The 23,519-nt window shown below is 49.5% G+C and overlaps 1 protein-coding gene across 12 annotated transcripts in view; it reads right to left on the reverse strand.

Moving 5' to 3' along the window:
* GNG7 (G protein subunit gamma 7) overlaps window positions 1-23,519 on the reverse strand; it is an 81,201-nt gene that overhangs the window by 6,332 nt on the left and 51,350 nt on the right. For 6 of the 12 annotated variants that reach the window (XM_072845902.1, XM_072845899.1, XM_072845898.1 and 3 more), the window contains one exon: window positions 2,091-2,209. In XM_072845902.1, the coding sequence (XP_072702003.1) occupies window positions 2,091-2,171 (81 nt within the window). In that variant the 5' untranslated portion in view covers window positions 2,172-2,209. Of the gene's footprint in view, window positions 1-2,090; window positions 2,210-5,134; window positions 8,185-8,320; window positions 8,474-14,552; window positions 15,606-15,845; window positions 17,082-18,433; window positions 18,583-18,748; window positions 18,868-20,982; window positions 21,009-21,149; window positions 21,480-23,519 lie in introns of those variants that run through there. The other 6 variants (XR_012039630.1, XM_072845897.1, XR_012039631.1 and 3 more) reach the window with 6 other exon arrangements.

The following is a 23,519-nucleotide window of genomic DNA, read 5'->3' on the forward strand; positions in this document are numbered from 1 at the left end:
AGCTGAACGAAGGGAAGGATGAGCCAGACACAGTCGCTAGAAAAGGCCTGGCCCTTCTCTAGCAGATGTACGGGCTGCTCGGGCCGGGGAGGAGAAAAATCGCAGTGCAGTGGCAGGGCTCTGCTTTGAGTGCAGCGTCGGGCGCTCCGTCAGACCTTGCAGGGAGGAATCGGAGGGCATTCCTCACGCTGCTGCTCTGGCTGCTGGCACGGCTTCACCACAGCTCGCGGGGCAGCCCGTTCCCCTCATCTCAGAAGTGTATTAGCTCATCTACCTGCAGGCAAGCGTGCATCTCACCGACCTCAGGTGCAAGGTAGGGAGAGCCGGAGCTGGAGGAGCGAGGACTTGTTTGACACTGTACTTAGGAGCTGGCTGCCTTGGCACGCTCACCCGAGCGCTGGGTTTGTGGATCACGGCATTATTGAAAGCTCGCCCAGACAGCACGTCTTCTCCACTCAGCCTAAACAGCAGCGTGTTGTGGTCCCACCACTGTTGTTTTTTCCCAGCAAAGCATTTAAGATAGTCACAGCTACAAAGGTCGGTAAGTATACACACACCCTCCTTCCTCCTCGGCATGCACCATTTGGGATCCTGGAGCTGAGACATGGTAATTCTTAGGAGAGTCAGCAACGGCTGTGCTGGGGGAAGACCTGTAATTTACTTTGTCTTCCCTAAAATGGCCTCGCTGATGAGTGCATCACTGGAGTCTGGAAAGTGGTGGCCCTAAAAACAGCTACAAAACCTCATGGCTTTAAAAAAAAAAAAAAAGATATTCAAAGTAGCAGCAGCTCCTGCACATCAAAACCGGAGATGACGGAGGACGGGCTGCTGCAGAAGTAGCGGGGACTGAAAGTCAAAGAAAACATTCTTTGATGAGGAAACTAAATTAAAAACTACCAGGTGGATTTAACACCTATGTGTTTCACAGTATTTCAGTTTCACTGTGCCTTTCATCACCCTGCACGGGGCTTTCCTTTGTGTGACTTACTGACAAGTGACTTTCCATGAACAGATCGTGTCTCTCCCCTCCTTCCTCCCCTACCGGGGAGTTTCTCGGAGGGACGGGCAGTGGAGCAGCCCAACCACAGCCTGCCCGACCCACCCTGCTGACCAAGGCAGGCAAAGCCCAGATGCGGGCAGCGGGGCTGCAGAGCCGGGTGACGAGTGCGGTTCTCTGTGGCTTAAGAGGCATAAATTCAGAGAGTGCCCTGGGGCTTCCTGCTCACAGAGCTGGGACTTGCTGCCCACACGCTAATATTTGTCTCCAGCAAAGGCTGGCTCTCCAGAGCTCACGTGGCTGGACGAGCCCGGGTACCACAATCACCGAGCTGGTTCCCAGAATAGAGCGAAAGCTCCTGGAGGAACCAGTCTCCGACTCTCAGGGGATGCTGTGGCTGTGAGCACATTACCTGTTCCAACCCCCCCCAGTGCCAAAGGGAGCTTTATTTCTGGGGCTCCTTTGCTGTCCCAGCAGAGTGCTGGTGAGCCAGCACGCAGCTGAGAATAGACTCCGGTTTGCTATCCTGGACAACTGCAGCACAAAATTAACCTTCTCTAGTTCTACCATAAACGTGCCTCAAACCAGAGTGAAGGCATGCCACCATCCTTCTTCACTTGCAAGAATGCAGCAGCTGAGAAATAACTGTGCAGGCAGCGACTTTCTGAGAGAAACTGCATCCGGACAGTGAAGCCATCCTGTGAAAAAATGGGGCAACAAGACTGGAATGCATGTGAGCGTGCCTGGCAGAGCTTTGCTGGGTCCAGCCCCTGCAGCTTCAGTGTCTTGACAGGTTGCATGTGCCCAGCTGAGCTCCAGGACCTTACTCCAGCGGCTGGTCTGCCCTCGGATCGCGTCGTCACCTCTAACACCTGGGAGAAGCAGCCCAGGCTGCGACCTTACCTCCCGGCATGAGCAGGGCCCGCAGGAAGGGGTCTCATCTAGAAATGCTGCAATATCTGAGCCGGAGACATGACAGCAGCATGCACGTGCTCGGTGAAAACCCAAAGCACTCACCCAGGGACCCTTCCGGCTCCGTCCCTGCCCGCCCCAGATGCGGCACGTGTTGTGCTGCACCAGCTCCTGTGCTCACCTTGATCCTCTCGATGCCGGCTTCGATGCGGAGCTGCTCCACCAGCTTCCGGGCCTGCGCTATGTTGTTAGTTGTTGACATTGTCTGCCATCGGCTCCGGGCCCCAGCACGCGAGAATACTGCAAAACAAGAAGGGGGGAGAGGGGGGTTGGCATCGTGCCACCGTGCACCACCTCGAAAAGGGTTGTGCGCCATGTCGTCACCAACAGCCACGTGCAAAGGGCTTCCACGAACTCTAAACTGATGACAGCAACTTTACGTTTCCTGATTTTGCTTCAAGTTCTCCTTTCCTTTAAACAGTGTGCTTTCCTTGGTGCACTCTCTTCAGGCTTTTTTTTTTTGATTAAAAAAACAAACAGAAACTTGCCAACGAGAGGGGAAAAATGAAACTTTTTCTGCAGAACATCCTGCCAGATACATTCAACTGACCGACTGGAAAAGCGAACAGAAATTTTCCAGCCCACGTAACCTGCCATGCACCGCTCGCAGCGAGCCAGGCAGGGGTAAGGTGGACGGGGACGCTGCTCGACCGTGACCACACACAGCTCCTGGATGTTCACCCTCACTTTTTATCCACTCGTTGCACCGCTGCCTTCGTCCTGCGCCAACTCCTGTGTCAGGATTTCCTCTGCACAATGAGGCTCCGAGCAGCAACTAGAAACGCTTGATACTGTACAAACTCAGACCTATGCTATTTATCCATCATTTTGCAAACTGATGTCCCTGAAAAAAGTAAAGTAAGAAAGTCGGAGTGACAGACGGTCCCAGGCTGGGTGGTAGGTGGCAAGTCAGGGCTCAGGCAAGGGGCAGAGGTTTCTCAGATGCCAAAGCACTGGATGGAAGCAGGGGACAGGCAGTGAGGCACGGGCACAGACACGGGGGGATACGAAAGCACAAGAGGCACCGATAGCTCATGTCTCAAATGAACCTTCCACAAAAATGGTGCAAAATAAGGGCCCAGCTGAACATGGAAACGAGGAGAGCACCACAGGGCAAGCGGGAGCCAGAGCGGAGCAGGACCGGAGCTTTGCCGAAGCGCAACTCCTTTCCATGCACCATGCGTCTGGTCTCGGAGGGTCTTGTGGACCCTGTCCAGCTGCCAAACTCTGCACCTATCCACGGCTGTGCTGATCATGGGGCTTTCACGTACCCGTCATCTGCCCGGGTGCAATCTGCACGTGGGGCCGTGTCCCTGCGACCGCCACGCTGCAGCCGGGAGCCCCAGCAGGGAGAACGCAGGCGGTTAAACAACCTTCCTCAAAATTTAAAAGCAGCAACTGAAGATGTTTGTCTACGAGACCAACATAATCCATCACTGCCACTCAGGCCAGAGCTGTGGGGCAGCAGCCAGGGCTGCAGCATGCCGGAGGGCAGCTCCGGCCATGCCGTCCGAGCCGGACTCCCTTGGCCAGACACCGTTCTGAGGCTGTTTCTCTATGATCAAAAAAAAGGGGGGCTTTTTGATCACCGTGGGGCTGCTGCAGAGGTGTCAGGAAAAGTCAGTTCCTTGCCCTGCCCGGCAGTGACTCAGCCCCTGACCATTCAATAACGGCGGGGAACAGGGGGAGAGGGCTGCAGCGAGTACCACCTCCCACCTCCCGACAAACCATTAGATGATGCTGGGAGGAGGAATGAGCCAAAGCAAACATAGGGTCAGATACCAGCGGCACTCCCAGCACCCCAGCCAGCCACCCACTGCAGCCTTTCTGTGCTAGCTTTAATTAGAGACTCCTCCCCAGGACCGGCAGCTTCAAAGCAGATGCTGAACTGCTGCCTTTAGTGGGGGGAAGAGAGGCGGGAGTGTCTGCCCCATCTAAAATCTAGCAGACTCGAGCTGTCTCGCCTATGTTTAGACATTAACGGAGTTTATTCCAGACCACAACGGCACTCTCGGGGATTATTTTGCTTGGGAGCAGCATGCAACGCGTGCGCTGAACTTCTCAATCCCTGAACTCAGCTTCGTTTGCAACACTGAATGCTGTGCGAGAAAACAAACGGTGCTTCAGCCAGCATTACCAACTCCGCCATGAGACCGTTCCCTGAATTAGCAGGGTTATTTGGAAATCTCTGCCTCTTGAGTCCTGGAAGACCTTAGTCAGGACTATATGGGAAGCCATGCTGTTGAAATAAAGTCTGGTACTGTGGAAACTGGGAGAAGGAAGCAGGCTGGTCCCCGGGGAAGGATCCTCCTCTCCCGCCCCAATTTCCTAAGCCACAATGCAGCAAAGCAGGATGTCCTCGTGCTAGCAATGCTGGTGTCACACCTGAGCGCAGACTCGGGCCTTGGTGAGACGGCACTGTGTCTTTAACCAAAGGGTCCAGAGTCCTACAACGAGCTCGACCAGCACCCGAAGTCTCACATCAGGATGCCAAACCACACACAATGAGCCACCTTGCCTGGCACGGCGGATGGGTGCTTGTCCCGGCCTTCCTGACAGAGTACAGGGTACACGCCGCTCTGGTCTCTTTGCCATGAAAAAGCAGCACCTCCAGGTGGGAACATTTTATCTCGGGAGACAGCTTGCTCCTTCAGCATCAAGTGCTGCACAGACCCCAGCCCTCTGAGTTCTTTGGGATTTCAGAACAGCAGCTCGTGTTCAACCCTGCTGTGATTCCCTACGCAGGCTGAGCAAGAGCTGGACACCAGCTGCACTAGTGCAATTATCAGTTTTTATGTCATTAATCCCTGGAAAAAAGCAGGGAAGTTTTGCCTGTTAGGCAGCTAGCGCATACGCAGCTACTTGTGGCCATTTTCTCATCACCTGCATTTCCAAATAAATCCCTGCTAACAGCACGTGGTGTGGTGCGAGCAGTTCCCTTGAAGCACTCCAAAATAGTGCAGGCAGCATTAGGGCCAGGGAAGAGCTCTAAGTCAAGCTCTTTTCTAAATCTGTACCGTGAACTTGAAAGACCTCCCCACTGCAAATAGTCCACTCCTCATTCACAAAACAATCCTTCACCTGGACAAAGAGTTAGCAGGCAGCTGGAGGGAAAAAAATACAAGCAATCAGATATAATTTATGTTTGCAGCAGCACGAGATCACCTGCTTGTACTTTCCCAGCTTCCTGTTTATGGAACAAGGCTGATGAATCAGTTGAGGGCGAGTTACTTCAGGGAACTTCTGCTTCTGCCGCAGTGCTGGGAGACACGCAGCCCGTGTCCCTGTCCCCGCAGCATCCCGCGGCTCCTGCTGCACGGGGGACACCAGCCTGGCCGAAGGAAGGATGTGTTTTACTAAGTACAGCATAGAGAGAGTCTTGCTGCGTGGCAGGAATTATCAAACTACTGTCTTAAAAGTCCTTGGCAAGGGGGAGAAGTTTTACTCCCTACTCTCCCTGTAGCCTGGTTTCATGGAGTCTTTGCAAAGTGAAAGCAACACTTGTAAATCAAAAATGGTGCTTTACTTGGGTGATTACAGCTCCAAAAGCAGGCAGGCACCTGCCTTCCCCTGGCCCTGCGCTGACAACTGCTCTCCAGCTCACCACCACCACCTGGCATCCAGCGAGACCCTGCTTTGCCTATGGCAGCAATGCACTTTGCCTCTACCAAGCGTAAAGAGCAGCATTAATCGCCACTGAGCACAGGGTTAGGGGGTTTATAGCAACAAAATCTGCAGCAGCAGCTTCTACTTCCTCCTCAGTGCCATCACCCAGCAGTGATGGTGCAGGGCTCCCTTGAGGGAACCGGGAACCAAGCGAGCGGCTCCCCGCATGCCGTGCTGACAGCGCAGTTCCCCTTGCAGTGTTTTAATTTTCCGAGTACAAATTTCAGCAGCCGAGCTCTCAGAAAGGTCCAGGAGAGTTTCGGTGGATTCACAAAATCCTCCTCCAGCTGCAGCCCGCAGCGGCTGCTCATCCCGTGCATCCCTAAGGCTTCTCAGCAGCTCCTGGTCCAGACCTGCCGAGCTGGGTTGGATCGGCTGTTGGCACAGGTTGGGTCAGCGCCGGCACCGCAGCCACGTGGATCCAGGCTCTGCAGAGCCGCAGCAGGACCTGCATCGCCTTCGAGTCCGGCATGGGTCAGGTAACCTGGCCACAACCGCCGGCCATGCTCCAGGACTGCTCTCTGCCTGGCGGGGGTTTAAAACCAGCTTCTGTTACCTCAGTGAATAATTAACTAAGCACGTCATTAGCAACTGGAGACCATCAATACAAAAGATCCAGTGGGTTGCTGCATGGCACACGAAGGGCATCCTCGGGATTTTTTAAAAGCCAAAACAAACTTTAAAGATGTCATTCAGCAGACTTATATGGGTGTGTAAATAACTCGTGAGGTAAAGGTATTTGGAAAAAAGCCATACAGAAGCACATGGAGTAAAGTATGTGTGATGCAAATCAGGGTGACATGCAGGACACAGCTACATTGTTCCTTTTCCAAACTTTTTTTTAAAGAAATCAGCATTTGGAAAAGGATGGGGAGGCAATGTCTGCAGCTGGGCCTGGGGAGGAAGCACAGGACAGTCAGCACACCCAAGTCCTGTGCACATCCTCCTGCTCCCACTCTGTCATCCGACCGCAGAGAAATACTCCATACAGCCAGGCTTCCTTCCTGCAAGGCGGGCGAAGCCTTCGATGTCTGGCCACAACCAACCTCCTCCCGCCCCTGCCCGCAGAGAGTGGCCGGCGCCTGGCCAGGGCAGACTCTTCCCTTCCCGGTATCTAGCCATGACTCTGCAGAACGACAACGCCACTCGTGTTTTGCTGAGTCACAAACAGACATCATTTAGCAGGAAATAAATCTTCCCGCATCTTTGCCAAAGCACCTTCTGCCCTCCCGGTTAATCCATCTTCCACTTCTCCCCAGCAGCATTCCTGGGAAGGGCAGCACGGCCCAGAGAGGACTACCCAATTTTCGGAAACAACTCCTATTGCGTTAACGCAACGTTAACTCGGCGTGCATTTTTCATGCTGTCTTGTAAGCAATTCCAGGAGGGCTGAAGTCATCAGATGGTCTTGCAACTCTCTGGGCTGCCGTCCCTGTTCCTCCAGCAGCAGAACGATCTGGCAGGCGGCTGCAGATCCCAGACTGCAGAGGTATTAACAGGGCTCGGGCTGCAGCAAGATTTCACACCTATGTGGCTGTACGACAGCGCATGAAAAATACTGCTGCAGCAAGTTCAACCCTGAAAATTAGTAAAAATTAAGAGAACACAAGAGCATGGGCAATGATGTTATCCAATGGTGTTTCAAGGTCAACGCCAACAAAAGCAGCAGTGAGGGAGGGTTATGAAACCTTGCAGCAAGTAAACAGGGAGCCAGGAGTGCAGGCGAGGGGCAGAGCAGACTCAAGAATGAGGCAAACAAGTCCCGAGTTATGATTTGGCTGCAGTGCAAACATCCCGTGAGCACTTCTGCCTATTTTAGGAAAAGCACTGGAGGACAGAGTCCCAACAGTTAAGTTAGGATAAATTCTGGAACGATCAGGATTTGCTCTTTTAAACTGGTTTGCATGTGATGAACCAAAAGCAGATCAGGATGCTCATAACTGTGTCCTGCATCAGCTCAGCCTTTGACTCAAGAACAATCACAAATGCCCTCTTCTAGCTCAGGTTTCATCATTAAACAAAAGAATTTAAAGGATCACAATAAGTGTTACAAAGGCAGATTTCTTGTGGTCACATTCTTCATATACCTTCAGCAAAAAAGGTTGTTCAGTGTTTACAAAGCAGGGTGCTCCAGGCAGCGTGTTACTATCAGTACTCCAATGTTTCCGTTGAGGCAAGCATGAAAAGGGCATTTACACAGGACTGTTCTGCACTTTCAGTACTGACTATCTGTTCTGCACAGCCCTCTGATGTCAAAGCAAGACTGACTTGTGACTACGGAGTAGGCACCTCCGCTTCTCACAGAGTTTTTCTTTTTCATAAACTAGTTCTTCATGTACCAGGTAGATTGCAAAGGTAATGATTTGGGCTACTTTAGTGGGAAAAAAAACAACCAAAACCAGCGCAGCTCTTGAGTCAGAAGCGTGCAGCAACAGCGGTGACAGCAGCGCTGGCTCTGACGAGCCGTGACTCAGCACAAGCTCCGTGAGGAAGCAGACGCCTCCTCCGTCGAGCATCTTGGTCTGGCTCCGAGCAGGGCTTTGCCCACTCAGCCCTTTCAGCCATTTCCCTTCCCAGCTCCGCTCGGAGGCGAGGGATCACGGAGCAAGGTCGCTGCGGGATGGGGCTCGGCACCCCGCACCTTGCTCCGTCCCACGAGATGCACGCAGGGACCCTTCGTCTCACCCTGCCCTCGGCGCCGCACCGAAATGTTACAACAGGATCCAGGTCACGAGGATGAAACTGCCACCCTCGGCATCGTGGCGTGCCGAGAAACCGGGCTTGCCTTAGCACGCCTCTGATCTGCACCCTGCGAGATGTACGGCGCTGTGCTGCAAGACTGACACCCAAAACTGTTAATCATTGACTCGGCACAAAACCCTTTCTCTTTTATGCAATCCGTGCCACCTGCACGCTCCCACCCGCAGCCGCTCCAGCCGAACGGCAGGAAGCATTACGCTAGGAAAGAAATATGCACTGATCCCTCTGGTTTCTGAATTCTTCCCATACTTCTCATAGCTGGAAGCAGCCACTCCTAGCAGGCTAAATAAACAAGCGAACATCTGAGTAACTGCTGGAGTTATGCTTCTTTTGTCTCCCCCCCCCCAACAGATAAAAAACCCCTATGAGATTGGTGCTTATGGATGTCCCTGTGCTTGAGCTGCCCGATGGAAAGCACCGGGCGAGCAGACCTCCAGCAGCCTGCGCGGCTCACGCCCTGCAGCCAGGCTGGCCAGAGCATCATCTTCCAGCCATCCTCCCACCGTGGGGCGGGTGGGACGAGGTACCAGGGTACACCATGCTGATGAAGGGATGTGGGGAGATGGTTGGGGTAGGAGGATGCGCTCCTGGATCTCAGCCTTAACCAAACTGTGCTTTTAAAGAGCAGCCCAACCACCAGCAGCGTTTCACTGCAGCACAGCACGCGTGCATTCGTTGGAGGGTGAAACGTCCTGCACCACTGAGATGGCACCGACTCCGGAGCCACAGAAGTGCATAAAACCATCTCCCACACGATCACGGGCAACGCTGGATGGGCAACCTTGCCTGGCAGCCCGAGGGCATCCGACCCTGGCTGGAGAGGCGAGCCCCCCCAGCACGCAGCCTGCTGCGCTCGGAGACCGAGCGGCCAAGGGCCTGCGTTATTGAGCAGCTCCCTCGCAGGCGAAAGCCTGCAGCCCCTCTACCGAGGCCCTGGACCGGGGCCAGGCGCCTGCCGGCAGCCCCAGGACGGGAGCGGAGCAACACACACCTCGCCGGAGCAATCCCGCGCCGAGCCCCGAGCCGGGCTGGTGCCAGGAAAGGGGGGAGATGAAGGGGGAGCCTGAGACTGGTAACCCAGTGTAAACCCGCTCGGTGGTTACCGCTTTTAAAGATGACCTCATGCTTTTTTGGAACAGAAAAAGGCTGTTAGGGCAATGGCATTTACTCCTTGTCTGGGCAGAACAAAGCAGGCTCCATTTTTCTTTTACACTTCCTGCATCAGTAGCTTAACAGCTGAATGAGCTATTGAATTTTTTCCTGAGTGCAGCAATTTTTTCTTTTTTTTTTTTTTTTCCTCCTGTAAGACCTCCAGATTTCTATGGCGTGGGACAATGCTCAGGGAAAGCGCAGCGAGGAGCTCGGCCGAGGAGCCATCCCAGGATGGAGAAACACTCCTTAAAGAGGCAGCGGTGGGAAGCACTGGGCTTCGCTCTGCCTCTTGCTCAGGACGAGGGTTTATCCACATTTTGGTGTTGAAATGATCCAGCTTATTTTCCACACCTTATTCTGCATCACCTGCAGCTTGACCGGCACGATGAGCACAGGAGAGGGGCAGGGACGCTAAAGGATTTCACTTCAGCAGTAAACAAGTTACTGAAGTGCCCCTAAGCTCCTTTAGATTTGCAAAACGTCCCCTCACGCTGTCCCTCCCCAGATAAATTACAGCCTCCTTACAACAGGTTGTAACTAGGCCACGTATTTTAAGATACTTAATGTCCCTCTTGAAGCCACCAGCAGCTCCAGCCTGGCTGTGACAGACCCTTTGGAGCTGCTGTCACTGGGGCCGAGCCTTGCACTCCAGCCCACTTTTAACATATTAGAAGCTTAAAATCACATCGTTACTAGACCAAGAGAAGTCTTATCCTCACTTTCAGGGCCATACTGAGAGCAATTTGTTTTTCGAGGTTTATTTTTCCCTCAGCTCCAATATCTAGGTATGTCTGTTTCCAGATGGAAACAACCCAAGCCAACATGTCTGAGCTTTGGGGTTTTTTGACACGCAGAAGTAAATTTGCTTTTTGCACAACCTGGGTGGGAAGGCAACACGTTCGCTTTTCTATTTGTGTTGCGGCACAGAAACTCCGAGCGGAGTCTCCGGGGTTTCCCCAAGGGAAGGGAGCACTCCTACGGCAAGGTATGTCTCCAGCAAAAATGGGGCTTGCAGCATGAAGCCATGCAGAGCAGCGCGGCGGTGGGCTCAAGCCAAGGTGCACCATGACATGGAGTACAGCCCTGATGCCCTAACGAGTTTCTGCCCAAATTACGGAGGCGGCTTTACAAGCAGCACGGCTGTTAAAAGAAAAGGATGGCACGGCTGCTTGCCACTCTTCCTGGATATCTGTGTCACACGTTAACAGCAACTAGCGTGTAGTATAGATGTAGGAGAGGGGACACGTGTCTCTGATGCAGCTCTGTCTTTACCAGAAGATCTATTAATTGCTTAAGCGTTTTGTCTCTTGAACTGCTCTAGTTTCAAACTGGCCAAGGATTTTGGAAGGAGAGAGCATCCCTAGAGACGCGTAGCTCCATTTCCTTCCCATTAAAGGAAACGATTACCTGGCTGAGAGAGCGTGAAATCCTGCAGGACACATCTGCCAGCTAAGCTGCAGAACATTCAAGAGACCTTGTTTCCAGGGTAGCCTGAAACCCCCACACAGTTAACTCATGCTGTCGTGTTAGGTCTGGCTTTAAACTCCCCCTTCTCTCCAATTTATCTGCAGCAGCTTTGGTGCCAGCTGGGTGGAGACCTCTGGCAGGACTGCCATGGCAATTACACACAATCACCACCCCGGTGCTGCAGACCGTGTACCCTGAGTCACTGCAGCACATTCCAACCTTATTTTTAGACCATGCATTTAAAAAAAAAAAAAAAAAAAAAAAAAGAGGCAAGCAGAGCACAAAGGTATTTACATCAGTTGTTACCTGGAGCCATCGCCCAGAGGCTGCAACACAACCAGCATGGCACTGGGTTTGAAACGCAAAGCCAGATGCACTTTCAGGTTTCTCCTTGGCTTGCGTGTGTGGGAGCTGCAGATGCATTCGTGGTGCACGGGAGAACCGGCTGCAACAGCGACCGCGCCAGCCAGCCTGCGGCTGAGCAGCAGGTTCCCTGGAGGGATCTGGCTACCCTCTTGAAGGTCTGGAGCCACCACTGGGCTCATGTATTAGTCCACAGTACAATACAGATGGCCAGATACATAATAAACGCTCCACCATATAATTTAAACCAGGAACCAAAGCTGGGCTTTAGTCAAGATGCTTAAGGGCTGTTATGGGTTGAGGGTAGTAAATAAATCAGAACTTGCACTGCAAAGTCTGCTCCATCCTCATCCTTCCTGCATTTCTGGTCAGTGCAGTCACAGATAAAGTACACAGGGGAAAACCAGATCCCTGCACGCAAGCAGCGAGCGCTCACAGCTTCCACAAGAGCACTGCTACGAGAATTAGGCCACAAAATTTCATGGTTGCTACTCGTTCTGCACATGCTTCAGAGCAGCTGTGAAACTCAGAGCTCTCAGCCAGCGTTAGCAGCAGTTATTTAGGAAGGAAGGACGAGCAGAAAAGCAGAACACGCTCCAGCACCAGTTTCAATCACCAGTGCAGGTGTGATCCGTGTACGAGCAGCTCCGGTGCTGCTGCAGAAGTCACCAACCTTGGCTTCTGCAGTGGGAAAACTGCAGCTCGCTCTGGCAGGAGCTGCACCCCAAAACCTCTCACCCCCCCGGCGTAGCATTACAGGCTCTTGCTTTGAATCTGCTCCTTTCTAGTCACCTGCAATTTCCTCTCCTACTTCTCAGCGCCTGAGATGACTAAGCCGTACAAATGCCGCCCCTCTGCTTGCAGAAACCATCGCAAGAACTCATGAGCCCCCCAACACCCTGAATCTCCTCCCCAGCATGAATGCCTTCTCTTCAGATGAGTGGAAAGGAGAACTTCCTCCCTGCTCTTCAAAATCAGGTTGTAAATTCCTGTACTTCAAGAACCATTTAAAATCTGCTGCTCCACAACTGTCTCAGCAAAATGTTAATCACTTCTGTGAAGATTTTTAAACTTGAGGACATTTATGATCTCTTAAGTAAATACATGCTCTTCAAACATCTTCATGAAATGCAAGCTAACAGATTTTGTGATCTTACCCAAAGAAAAGGGATGGAAGAATGAGTACTTCACACAGAGCACTGGAATGAAGGCTGTTTTTGTAGTCTGGCTTGTTGAAAATTGCCCACTGTCAAGTCCTGGAATATTTGTGCTTTGCTTAAGCAATGCTCAAGCGCAGGTGGTGTCACAGACAAAACCCCCCACCTAGGCACCCGTGCTTTCTTTCCAAAAAGGGACTATGAGGAGTAACACCGCTGTTTTCAAAAACCGTTTGGGTTTAATAATAGCAAAACTATAAATACATTGATCTGTCCTCGCAGCTCCTGCAAGGGAAGCACACAGCTTTGCTCTAGCCTTCCAGCAGCAAACCCACAATACCAGCACACCAAACCCCAATCGCCCCGCTAAAAGCGGTAAGAAGGATGAGTGCTTCTTCACGGTTTTGCTATTAAGCTGGTATTTCCATATGTAATCATTTCAGAAGTGATCAGGGGTGAGTTTTCAGGTCCCGGAGTCCAGAGATTGCCCTGGCTATAAACACAATTCCAACTCAGGCTTGTGTCTTCAATTATGGCCTGAAAAGAGGTACCGACTTACTGATTTTAGTGGTCAGATTGAGAACTAAATATGTATATCCTGGCTAGACCACTGTGGAGTTTGTCCTTGTCTGGGAGGGCCTGATAGCAGCTCTACATTCAACGGGAGGGTATAAAGACTAAGCAGGAAGCTGGGCTCTGTCGTGGCACAGGAGTATTAAGTTATAGAAGGAGATAAAAGAAAGGGAAGTTTAGGCTGAATATCACAAAGCTTCCGGAGAATTTCCCATAGCTCCCGAGATCTGAGCTGGGAAACGCTGCGAGCATCAGCACTCAAGACATTTAAAGGAGGCAGGGGAAGTTTTAACATGGGACAGCGTTTCATTCCCTTCTTTACGGAGCATACAAAGGCTCCTCCATCTGCACCACGAGGTTACATGAATTTATCGGCCACATGTGCAAAAGTTACTTCATCATGAGATCAGCAGATTTTACAGCATCAGCCGTGACACAGCTGAGCAGGCAGCCTGCAGCCAGCCTGGCAGTTCCCTCTGCCATGCAACTCCTTGGGTGCTGAGTGGGTGGAAAGGTTTTGAAATGACTTTTGAGTTTTCTACAGATAATCCAAATGCCCAAAGAGGGAGAACCCGCTGACTAAAGCAGCCACATTCATCTACCCCCAAACCTGATATGGTTTATCAGGTTATATACCTGATAATACCAACTTAAATACTATGCAGATGCGATGCTCTTATCTTCCGCTGTAAGGAAGAGGAACAGGCAGATGCACCCGCACACCAAAACTTGAACACAGTGCAAGGGAGAACGACTGCCAGCCACCCAAAAAACACTGCTGCAAAAAACCCACCCTCTTTTAACGTGGAGACCCTTTGGTCACTAGTATTTGCGTTCACACAATCTCCTCCTTTAGACACTACCTTTATCCCTGCCCGCTCTCAAGCTTTTCAGCACAGTTTAACAGCAAGCCTCCACTTTCTACCTGGGAGACCCAAAACCAGGCTACGTTGGAAATCGTAAAAGGAGACGCCAAACTCTTTTATAAGGGAAAAGGAAAGAAAACAGAGATGAGGGCACGGGTCTGAGTCAGCTGGCAGAGATGCTGTGTTTTGGTGGAGAAAGCAGCAGAGAATTTCCCTGTCAGTAACGCACGGCTATTAAAAGAAACCAGTCCCTGACATATCTACACTCTCAAGTCACCATAATGCCCAGATAAAATTCCGTCCTTTAAAAGTTATCTTATCACAGGAACAAGTCTCTTTCCTGAGCCTCCTAAACAGCCAATATTTTCCTGTGCCACACGAGCATTCAGACAAATTGAAAGCCACCTCTCTGCTTGCAAACTGTGAGCAGAATGCTTCTAGTTTTTATCATCTCAAACTTCTTTTGCTTCTCCCCAAAATGGGATCACATGTTTAGCAAGAAAGTTAGCCACGTGGAATTTAAGGAAGATTACAAGAAAACCCTAAAATAAGAATTCAAGGCAAATACTGTGAGGAATAGCCTTTATTAGGAGCATTGTGCCGATTATAGTCTCTATTCACTAGAAGATACTGGGACTTTTGCAGGGCTTCAGAAGGCGGTTGTGCTGAGCAAGCCCGGCAGAGCATGTTTATTGAGCTTCACACAGCTCTGCGTGCAGGCGATGGAAAGGGCAAGGAGTTTGGTTTCAAGTAACTTCAAGTTTTCATTGTGGAAAGAGTGTTTGGTGGGAATTACATCAGAACCGCAAGCTACAATATACTCATTGTATGGCTCGGCATAGCTTGCTCAACGCTTCTTGAGAAGATAGGGAACTGGTAAATGATCGGGGTAACGTAGCTGTTACAAACCTTCCCAGCACAATATGCCCCTCGGCCACCTTTTCTTGTGTTATGGAAAGAGAAACAGGGTTTGTTTGACTGTAGCTATTATACCTATGGGCATTCAAATTGCATTTCGAAGTACCTAAAAATAGCCTTCCAAGCACTGTTAAAGCAAGCAGCAGTTTACCCTTGTTTCATTGTTTTCAGCCGGTCTGCAGTGACGCTTTCAGCCAGGTATCCTGCCCCAGCAGGATCAAGCTCAAATCACCAGATGAGCAATCCCTCGAGCTGCCACGGAGGGTGTTTTCCCTCGGAACCGGTGCTGACCCAACGCCCCAGTTACAGTCAGCGGGGAGGTGGCAATGTAGAGACCAGACATCTGATCCCACACATGTCTGAATCAGCCTGGAAGCAGAATTCACTGTAATTTAACCTTTTATGACTTTCATCCGCACACACAGAGACCTTTCGTTACTACTCTGCAGACCAAACTGAAGACAGTGTGGTCTGAAGCTGTTCTGATTAGCCCCAGTGTCACTGCAGAGATGGTAATCTGGGAGGCTTAGATGAGGTCATCTGATGCTTCAGGACAAGATATCCCACGCTGAGGAACTCGGGCCATCTGCTCCAGCGTCACTCTTACTTGTTGACCTTCGGACCAGAATTCAAGGCTGATTTATTTCCTTCTAGGCTTTTGCCCACACTGAAGCCAAGGAGTTGAGGGTGAAGTCTCCCTCTTCAGCCCACTTTCTGCAACGTCAAAAATCAAAACGATAAGCAGCATGGGTGCCCTGTAAGGCTATGGGAATGAATCCCCCCAGCCTATGGTGGGAGATGTGCTAACCGCTCCTCAGATTCTTCTGTATTGGATTTGGTTTCATTCCTGTGTCTGCACAAGGGGAGTATTTGCAACCATTGAGCTTGGGGGGGGGGGGGGGGGGCAGAGAAAAAAATAGCCTGAGGTTATGGCAAAAATATTTACTTAAATACCTTCTGTTCGAGTGCAGGAAGATAAGTGATCCTCTTTGTGTGACTGTTCTCTAGACAAGCCTCACGGTACTGGGAAGCAGCATTCAGCTGATGCTGAGCAAACAAGAAAAACGCTGACTAGCTCGTTGGTGTAGCACAGAGCCATGAAGAAACCTCTTCAGGAACAGGAGCCAAAAGCATTTCAGCCTCTTTTGTGTGACTTAAGAGGCTGATACAGGGCTGGCTACAGCACACCTAAACCAGCTTCCAAAGAAAGCATATAAATCACAGCATATTTTGGGCTGTCAGAGCATTGCTTTATACTTTATATATTCAGAAAGCCTTTTTGAAGCCACATTATCAAAACCAGAGCATTCGCAATACTTGGCTCCTGCTGATTGTGTTTGCCACGATTGATCAGCAGTGACTAAAAGGTTGGCCCTAAGGGCCAGATGGCGTTTGCATCATCACTGGATGTAGAAAGTTTTGCTTTTTTGTTTTCAGTCTGCCCCATTTCAAAACGTCGGGATATCTTCACCTTAAGTGAAAATAAGAATGGTCTAAGTGATAATACTAGGAACCGCTAACTCTGCTCTGCAAAGCAAGGGGAAGAGTCAACCACCCAGCTGATTAAAACAGAATTGCATACTTCTGCGCTGAATTCCTAGTTGCTCTATCAGCCAGGTATCTCACAGCACCCAGACAACGATCCCCGAGGCCTTTAAAGTACATTTCTTTGCAGAACTTTTAGCACATTTCAAGCAGAGCTTGAAACATTGACTGGTATTTGCTTTACTCTGTCAAAAACACAGAAGAGCTGGTTTTCCAGGTTCATAGATGAGATCTTCAGCGTGAGCTGCTCATGAGAATTTTTCCCTTTGCTTTAAACCGCAATTATTGCCAAGGAATAGCCACATGGAAAGCTCTTTACTCAGTGCATTTGCTCTGGACACATCTGGGTCACACCTGCTTGCTTTCCCCCCAAAGTTTTTCTGCTGTTGATTTTGCAAATGTTTTCTACTTCTGCAGTGAAGAGTCTCCAAATCTGTGGGTGAGGTTACTCATTGCAAATACTCTTAGGGGTGAGGATGTGAGCAGCAAAATAAGCACAATACAGCTTTAAAATCCCGAATTCAATTTATAGCAGTTCATCTTGAGTCAGTGAAGAAATCAGATGCGCCCGTATCTGCAGTAAGAGCTTGCAACGCCTTTCCAATCTACATGGAACTCAAGTATGAAGTGCTCACTCGCAGCCATCTGAAAGATGCAAACGAACTTGTAAACAGTGCTGGAGTGGAGCAACAGGGGTTTCAAGGGAAAGAGACTGAAAGCAAAAATCTCTCTAGACATAATGGTGCCATCAATGAATCAAGGCAACTGTGCCCTGAAAAACACAGCGCCTAGACAGACTGTTGCTAAGTTCAGTATTGCAACACAGATTAAGTAACGCATTGACTCGACAGCCATGGGCAATATGTCCAGACACCGACTACAGACCTCAAGCAGTGAGAAAAGAGCAGTTTCCACTAACCTAACCCCTGAGAGTCCTTCAGTGACCTTGAATCGAAACAAACACGATCCCTGTTCGCATTAATATCTCACACGCCGGCAGAGAGCTACTTACAGCTATGAGCAAGAAGGAAAGCGATTCAGGACGGAATTAAGCAACACCTACGACCGTGTAATCGCTGGGACGCCGAGCGCACTGCTAGGCTGAGCTAAAGTGAGCAGGCACATCCTCGTAGCGCATGTGGAAGACTCATCTCGAGTACTGCATCGCTGCATTAGCCCAGTAGTGAACAGCAAAGCAGAACATCACAACATCTGGCCAGCACCATGCCACAGCTGCAATGCTCCAAGGTTTGAGCTGGTCATGTCTGGGTACGTGCTGCACTAAATACATATCTTTTTTCCTAATACAAACTCCAAATCCTCTGACCCCACCCAGTAATTAGCACCCTATTGCTAACTAAGCCTCAGAAACCCAAAGTGAGAATCTTTTTCATAAGGCAGGAACGTCATCTACACTGGGAAAATTCAGACCTCTAATTCCACACTGGTACTTCTGAAAAATCACACCCTACAGCTCAGCGTTAAGCAAAAACTCAAAATCTTAACTACGTGCTTCAGAAATAATTAACAGCTCGAGGTATCCTGAAGCTGGGCTGGTGTGACACTTGCTTGTGAGCTGAACCACTCAGGGATGCTTATTCACTGCCAGCTACTGACTGCAGAAGGAACTCGTTTGCATTTGGGGGCCAGCTCCTCCTAATTTCACTGGAAATGTGGGTGACCTTTTGCAGCAGAGACATCACATGAGCGTAAATACTACTGCTTTCTTCATACACCCATAAAACACACTGATACAAGAGCAGTCCTGTGACTTTCTCTAGTCATCTTGTTTTCATTACTGATGTAGCTACAGAGGGTAAAAACGATGCCCAGGAGTAACTCACAATAGGTCAGCAGAGCTGGGGGCTCCCCCTCCCTCCCAAAGTCAGCTGCAGGCAAGCAAAACCGAAGAGGCTTGCTTCCAAATGCAGATGAAGACACATTTTGATCAGTCGGATGACTACTTTTGCACTTGTTTCAACCACCAAAGTAATTACCCTAAAAGAAAAGGCCACTATCTCCATGTGACTGCAGCGTCTGTGCGGCTGTTTTCATGCAAGCCCGGGTCTTTTGGTAATACTGATGACTGCAACATCATGTGAGGGTTTGCAACAAGGAGCAACTCCTACATTGGCGCTGGAATCCGCTGGGCAGACAGGGAGAGGAAGCAGAAGGTCGTTTTCTTTTGTCTCTCTTACAGGAAGAGAAGTCACGTTGGGCTGGCAGCGGTTCAGCTCTGAGCTCAGGGCTGGGAACTGCCGGGGAAAGGCTGGGGCTGGAAATAAGGCAGAGAGACTAAAAAAGGAACTTACACATTGTGTCAAAGGGTTGTACCAGAAAGCACGTGAGGGATCTGCCTTCAGGTAATGGGCAACCTTTGGCTCGCTGACTATCTTCATAGGGCTGGTGCTTGTATTTAGAAAATCATCTACTACAGGTTAGAAAAAACAGAGATATATGTAAAACACTCAAACCTCCCTGAATTCACGGCATTAACAATTGCTGTTATGCAGGTGCCATCCTTCTCTGCTTACATTGTACATACCTGAGCATTGCTGGCACCTACTCACCTGCACCTCCAAGTCCCAGGGGACAAGCAAAGTCAACCCTCTACCGAAATTCTGAGAATTACCCAATGGCACTTTTTGCCCCCTGTTTTTATTCACACACCGGACGAGGAACACAGTTCTGCCGTTGCTTTAGCCCCCCATTTCTGTATGAACTCACTTGCCAAATGAAAAGAAAAATTACTTCTGTGCCTGGCTGCTAACGTGAACCCGAAAGAAAGAGAAGGGTGAAAGCTTTCCTTTTGCACAATGGCAGCGCAAATACTGACATCTGGAGAAGGGTCGGTACTGGCAGCACCTGCTCAGTCACCGAGCTGGGAGATAAAATACAGCGTCACAGACTGCAGGGCCTGAACCTGCACGTTATCACAGAAATGCAGGTATTTCCTTATAGTCGTGTATCTAAACAGGAAAACGCAGGACACTAAGAATATTTTTAACAACTTGTCAAAATGAGTCTCTAACCCAGGTGGTCTACTTCAAATTACACTGTAAACAGATTTTGAGGCAAAGTATAGCACAGACTAAAAACATCTCTGGTCCCATAAAAGTCTGATTTAAGAAACAGATTTCCGTGTACGCTTGGCCAAAGCACGACAAGCCTCCTGCCTCTCCTGGGAAGCATAAGCCTCTCCAGCCGAGCGTGCCAGGCACTGGCGATGCCGGAGCAGGCACCCAACAGTGTCTCAGTGACGAGCCACCGGCCAGAGCGGGTCCCTCGCCAGCGCACACCGGCGAGCCATCGGCAGCGAGCATCAGCCCCGCGGCTGCTGGGGAGGGAAGAGCCTGTCTCTGGGGGACCAACCCTTCGCACAGACAGCACTCGCCCTTATCTATACGTGGCCTTACTGCAAATAGCCCTCACATGCATCCACTTTTAATCCCGAGCAAGAACACTTTGTTCCTGTTTGCTTAATCTGCATTCAAGAAGCATGTTTGTGGGGGAAAGAGATGGTCAAAACATCTTGCAGACAGAGCAAAAACTGGTTAAAAATTACCTTCTCTAGCTGTTTGGGGCTTCTTGCTTTTATTTCTTTTAAAACTGTTAGACAGTTTAGACACTGAGGGCTCCTCAAACATTTCCATGTAAAGTTAGACCAGATGAGCCTAAATAATCAGCGAGAGATTTACACTACCCTTCTGCTAAAAGCAACTAGCAGATCTCGCACCATCAATCAAGGCCTTTCATTTGTGGGAGTGATGACTGACAGTGATGGCAATTAAGGAAAAGGAGCAGTCAGCCCAGTCTTCCCATTTAAATCTGGAACAAAATGCCTGACTACAACTGGGTTTAGTTAAAACCAGAATAAGGCACTTCTATTCCAGAGCAGGACTGCCTCCAGATGGGGAGCTGTACTGGTACGGGCATTAGCCTGCGAGTCCACACAGTCCTTAACAGCAGCAGCTTCCCGAGCAGACGAGACCTCGGGCTTTGCCTGCCCACCCCGAGATGTGCCAGGCAATTACATCTCACTCTCTTTAAAGAAAGTTTACATAACAGGGACAGAAGAGCTTTTAAACATGGTCCAAAAAACCACGTATGCTGAAAAGATATTAAAAGAGACACCAAATTTAGATCCTGCTTGGCCTAGCAAGTGAAGAGCTTGAACAAACATAATTATCCCAGTAAAAGAGAAAAAATTAAGCCTTCTTTACTTTTGGTGCGATCATTCCAAGTTGAAATAAAACACAAGGCAGTGGTCTGGCCCCTGGCTTACAGCATCACCACCTCCATCTAGCTGGCAATGCTGAGGTTCTGCATCAGGACCAGCTCCCCTAAGTTTCAAAAGAGATTGATTCAAACTGGTACACGATGAACCTGAAGTTCAATTCAACTCCAGAGAGCAGAGAGCCTAAGGCTGGAAGGGTGCAAGCGACCAAAGCTGCTCTTTGTGTCAAGAAATACAAACTTAATCCAATATCGCTTTTTGATTTTTCCAAGAAAAAAAAGGCCTCAAATGGCCACAACACGTACATACCGTTTTCCACTACTCCTGGACTATTCCTGGGAAAACAGAAGAAAGAATAAACATAAATATTCAACACAAAGCGATCAAAAAAGTCCTATTTAACACGTGCAGCCTCTTCACAATGATGAAACCGAGAAATCTCATAGGCTGTGACACTGGACACGGGTGAGGCTTACAACACACGGTGATCTCCACCACCGTGCCGTGCCGGTGGCTGCCTTGCACACCAGCGTGCCGACAGGCACCCGGTGACACCAGCTCTGGCTGGGGAAACCGGGGACCTCCTGCGAGTGCTGGGTTCATCCAAACCCGGTCATGCTGGCACTGACGGGGGGGCCTGGGACAGATTCAAGATGACAGACGCGATGATGAACGCCAACGGCAGCGGTGACGCTTCCCAGGACAGGAAGGTATTTGTGCAGCGAGCAGAGCCCGTGCCCACGGCACGGGCAGCGAGGGACGGGCAGATAAGGGAGAGCAGCGGAGCTGCAGGACGGGGCATTTTTCACATAGCTAGCATTCCTAGGGGAGGCCGTCACTGCAGAAATCCCTTGTCTTGGTTAATAAAAACACATAAAAGGGAGAAAGAATGAATCAAGCTTATTTAGCCACAACAGCGAATACAACACTTAACTCACTCCGCAGCCCTGTGTGCTGTTCAGAGACTCTGGATGGGATTGTACTGTATTTTTTTTTTAAGGTAAAAAAGGCATCACACAAATATCTGCTCATCAGCACCCTGCCCTCCCCACACCTCAGCACATTCACTTATGTCAATATAGCTTATATCATGCTCATCTGTTTTAAAAGGACCTGTTTATAAGCTTCAGCTCTAAATACCCAAAACAGAGTTGAAAGCTAGTGGAAAACTGGAAAACCATAACCTCTGTAGAGGCAAGTTATCCCAAACTGGAAGAAATGACAGGCACCGATACAGGAACCAACGTGATTTTCTGGCTGCCCGTTTTATTGCATTCAGCAGTAGGGGACAGGCAACAGGAAATTCGTATCCCATGATAAGCTCACTTACAGAGGGATTAGTGGAATTTTACCAGTTTTCTAAGTCATTTACACAAATACACGAACCACCATGCTGGCATTGCTTGTCAAACATCATGCCGCTCGTTGGCATGCACAGCGACAGCACGAGGGAGCTGAAAACTCTGGGCCTTAACCGCAGATGTTTTATACGGCTTGGCTTTTAACTCGCAGCTGCAGAAACCTTTCCAGCACACTGCTGTACCTCTGCACAAAAAAATTTGGAGTTTATGCTACGACCTTACTTGTAATAACAAAGCAGGGCACACCTTGCATATGTGGTTGGCATCCCCCACTGAAGGAGGCAGTGAATTTTGATGTCTTTAAGAAAGCTTAATGACTGCTGATATCAAAAGTCTAATGGAAGGATTTCTATTGACCTTCACATCTGCAAAAACCCTTTTACCTTTAAAATGACTCAGAAGCCAAGCCCAGCCTAGCTGTGTGCCCTTAAATCCCAATTTGCATTCCTGAAATTTAATGCTAATTGCATTTGATAGAAAATGGACAAACAGTATTTCTATTCTGATAGAAAAAGATGTGCCACGTGCCCCGCTGTGCTACTACTGCCAAACTGCAGAAGGCCACTTTTATCACTGAAACGCTGCCGTTTAGCGACCAAGCCTGGACAAAGATCACAGAAGAGACTCACCCGAGGTGTGCATACCTGGCATTGTAATGCATAAAGCACAGTTGTTAATCCCTGGCTAATTAACATCTTCATTCAGCAGCTGAAGTTATGAGGAATACATTACCAGTGCATTTAAAAGTTACAGATTACATACGCCATTAGTGCCACACACTGTCAGCTTCTACAGCTGATCCTATTTCCCCTCCTTCTTGCCCATTCCAATAATGTTCAGTCCAGTATTTCTTGCTCAGGAACTATACATTAATTTTGAAAATAAAACCTGACTCATTTTATTATATTTTTCATCTTAAACTCCACTATATTAAGGTTAGCAGTAATACACTCAAGCTGCTTAAAAACCTCTGGACCTAAGTCCCGACCTCAAAACTCCAGGCTACACGTTCAACTCTTAGCTTGTCAAGAGCTAGACATTGAACAAGACGAGGATAATGTATTGTACAACGTAGAAAGAAAAACACAAAGCCAGCCACCTAAATGCAAGTTTCATTTCTTCAAAATCTAATGGCAAGTCCTGTTTGCAGCACTGAAGGCAGGCAGCTATAGGGATGGGTCAGCCTCTGCCAGCAACACGAGATCAAGTCTCCAGAGGACTATTGTCAAGCTTCTGAAAGAAAGGGGTGAAATAAAACCAAAATATTTGTAAAACGTAATGGGATTTTTTCCACCACCACTAGAGAATGTTTTTCAGGCAGTCAGCCAGCACCACTTCAAAGAGTAAAAAAGCATGTGGTTTTTGCACAGCTTTGTACTTTAATATTAAACACAAAAAAAAAAGGCCGGGCTCAGTGAGGCAGCCAGGCAACCGTCACTTTGATGCAGGAGAAAGTACGTCAATCGGCTGCATCACTGCAGCGGC

This window comes from Ciconia boyciana, chromosome 24 (genome assembly GCF_034638445.1).
Source record: "Ciconia boyciana chromosome 24, ASM3463844v1, whole genome shotgun sequence".
In the NCBI taxonomy this organism is placed as follows: domain Eukaryota; kingdom Metazoa; phylum Chordata; class Aves; order Ciconiiformes; family Ciconiidae; genus Ciconia; species Ciconia boyciana.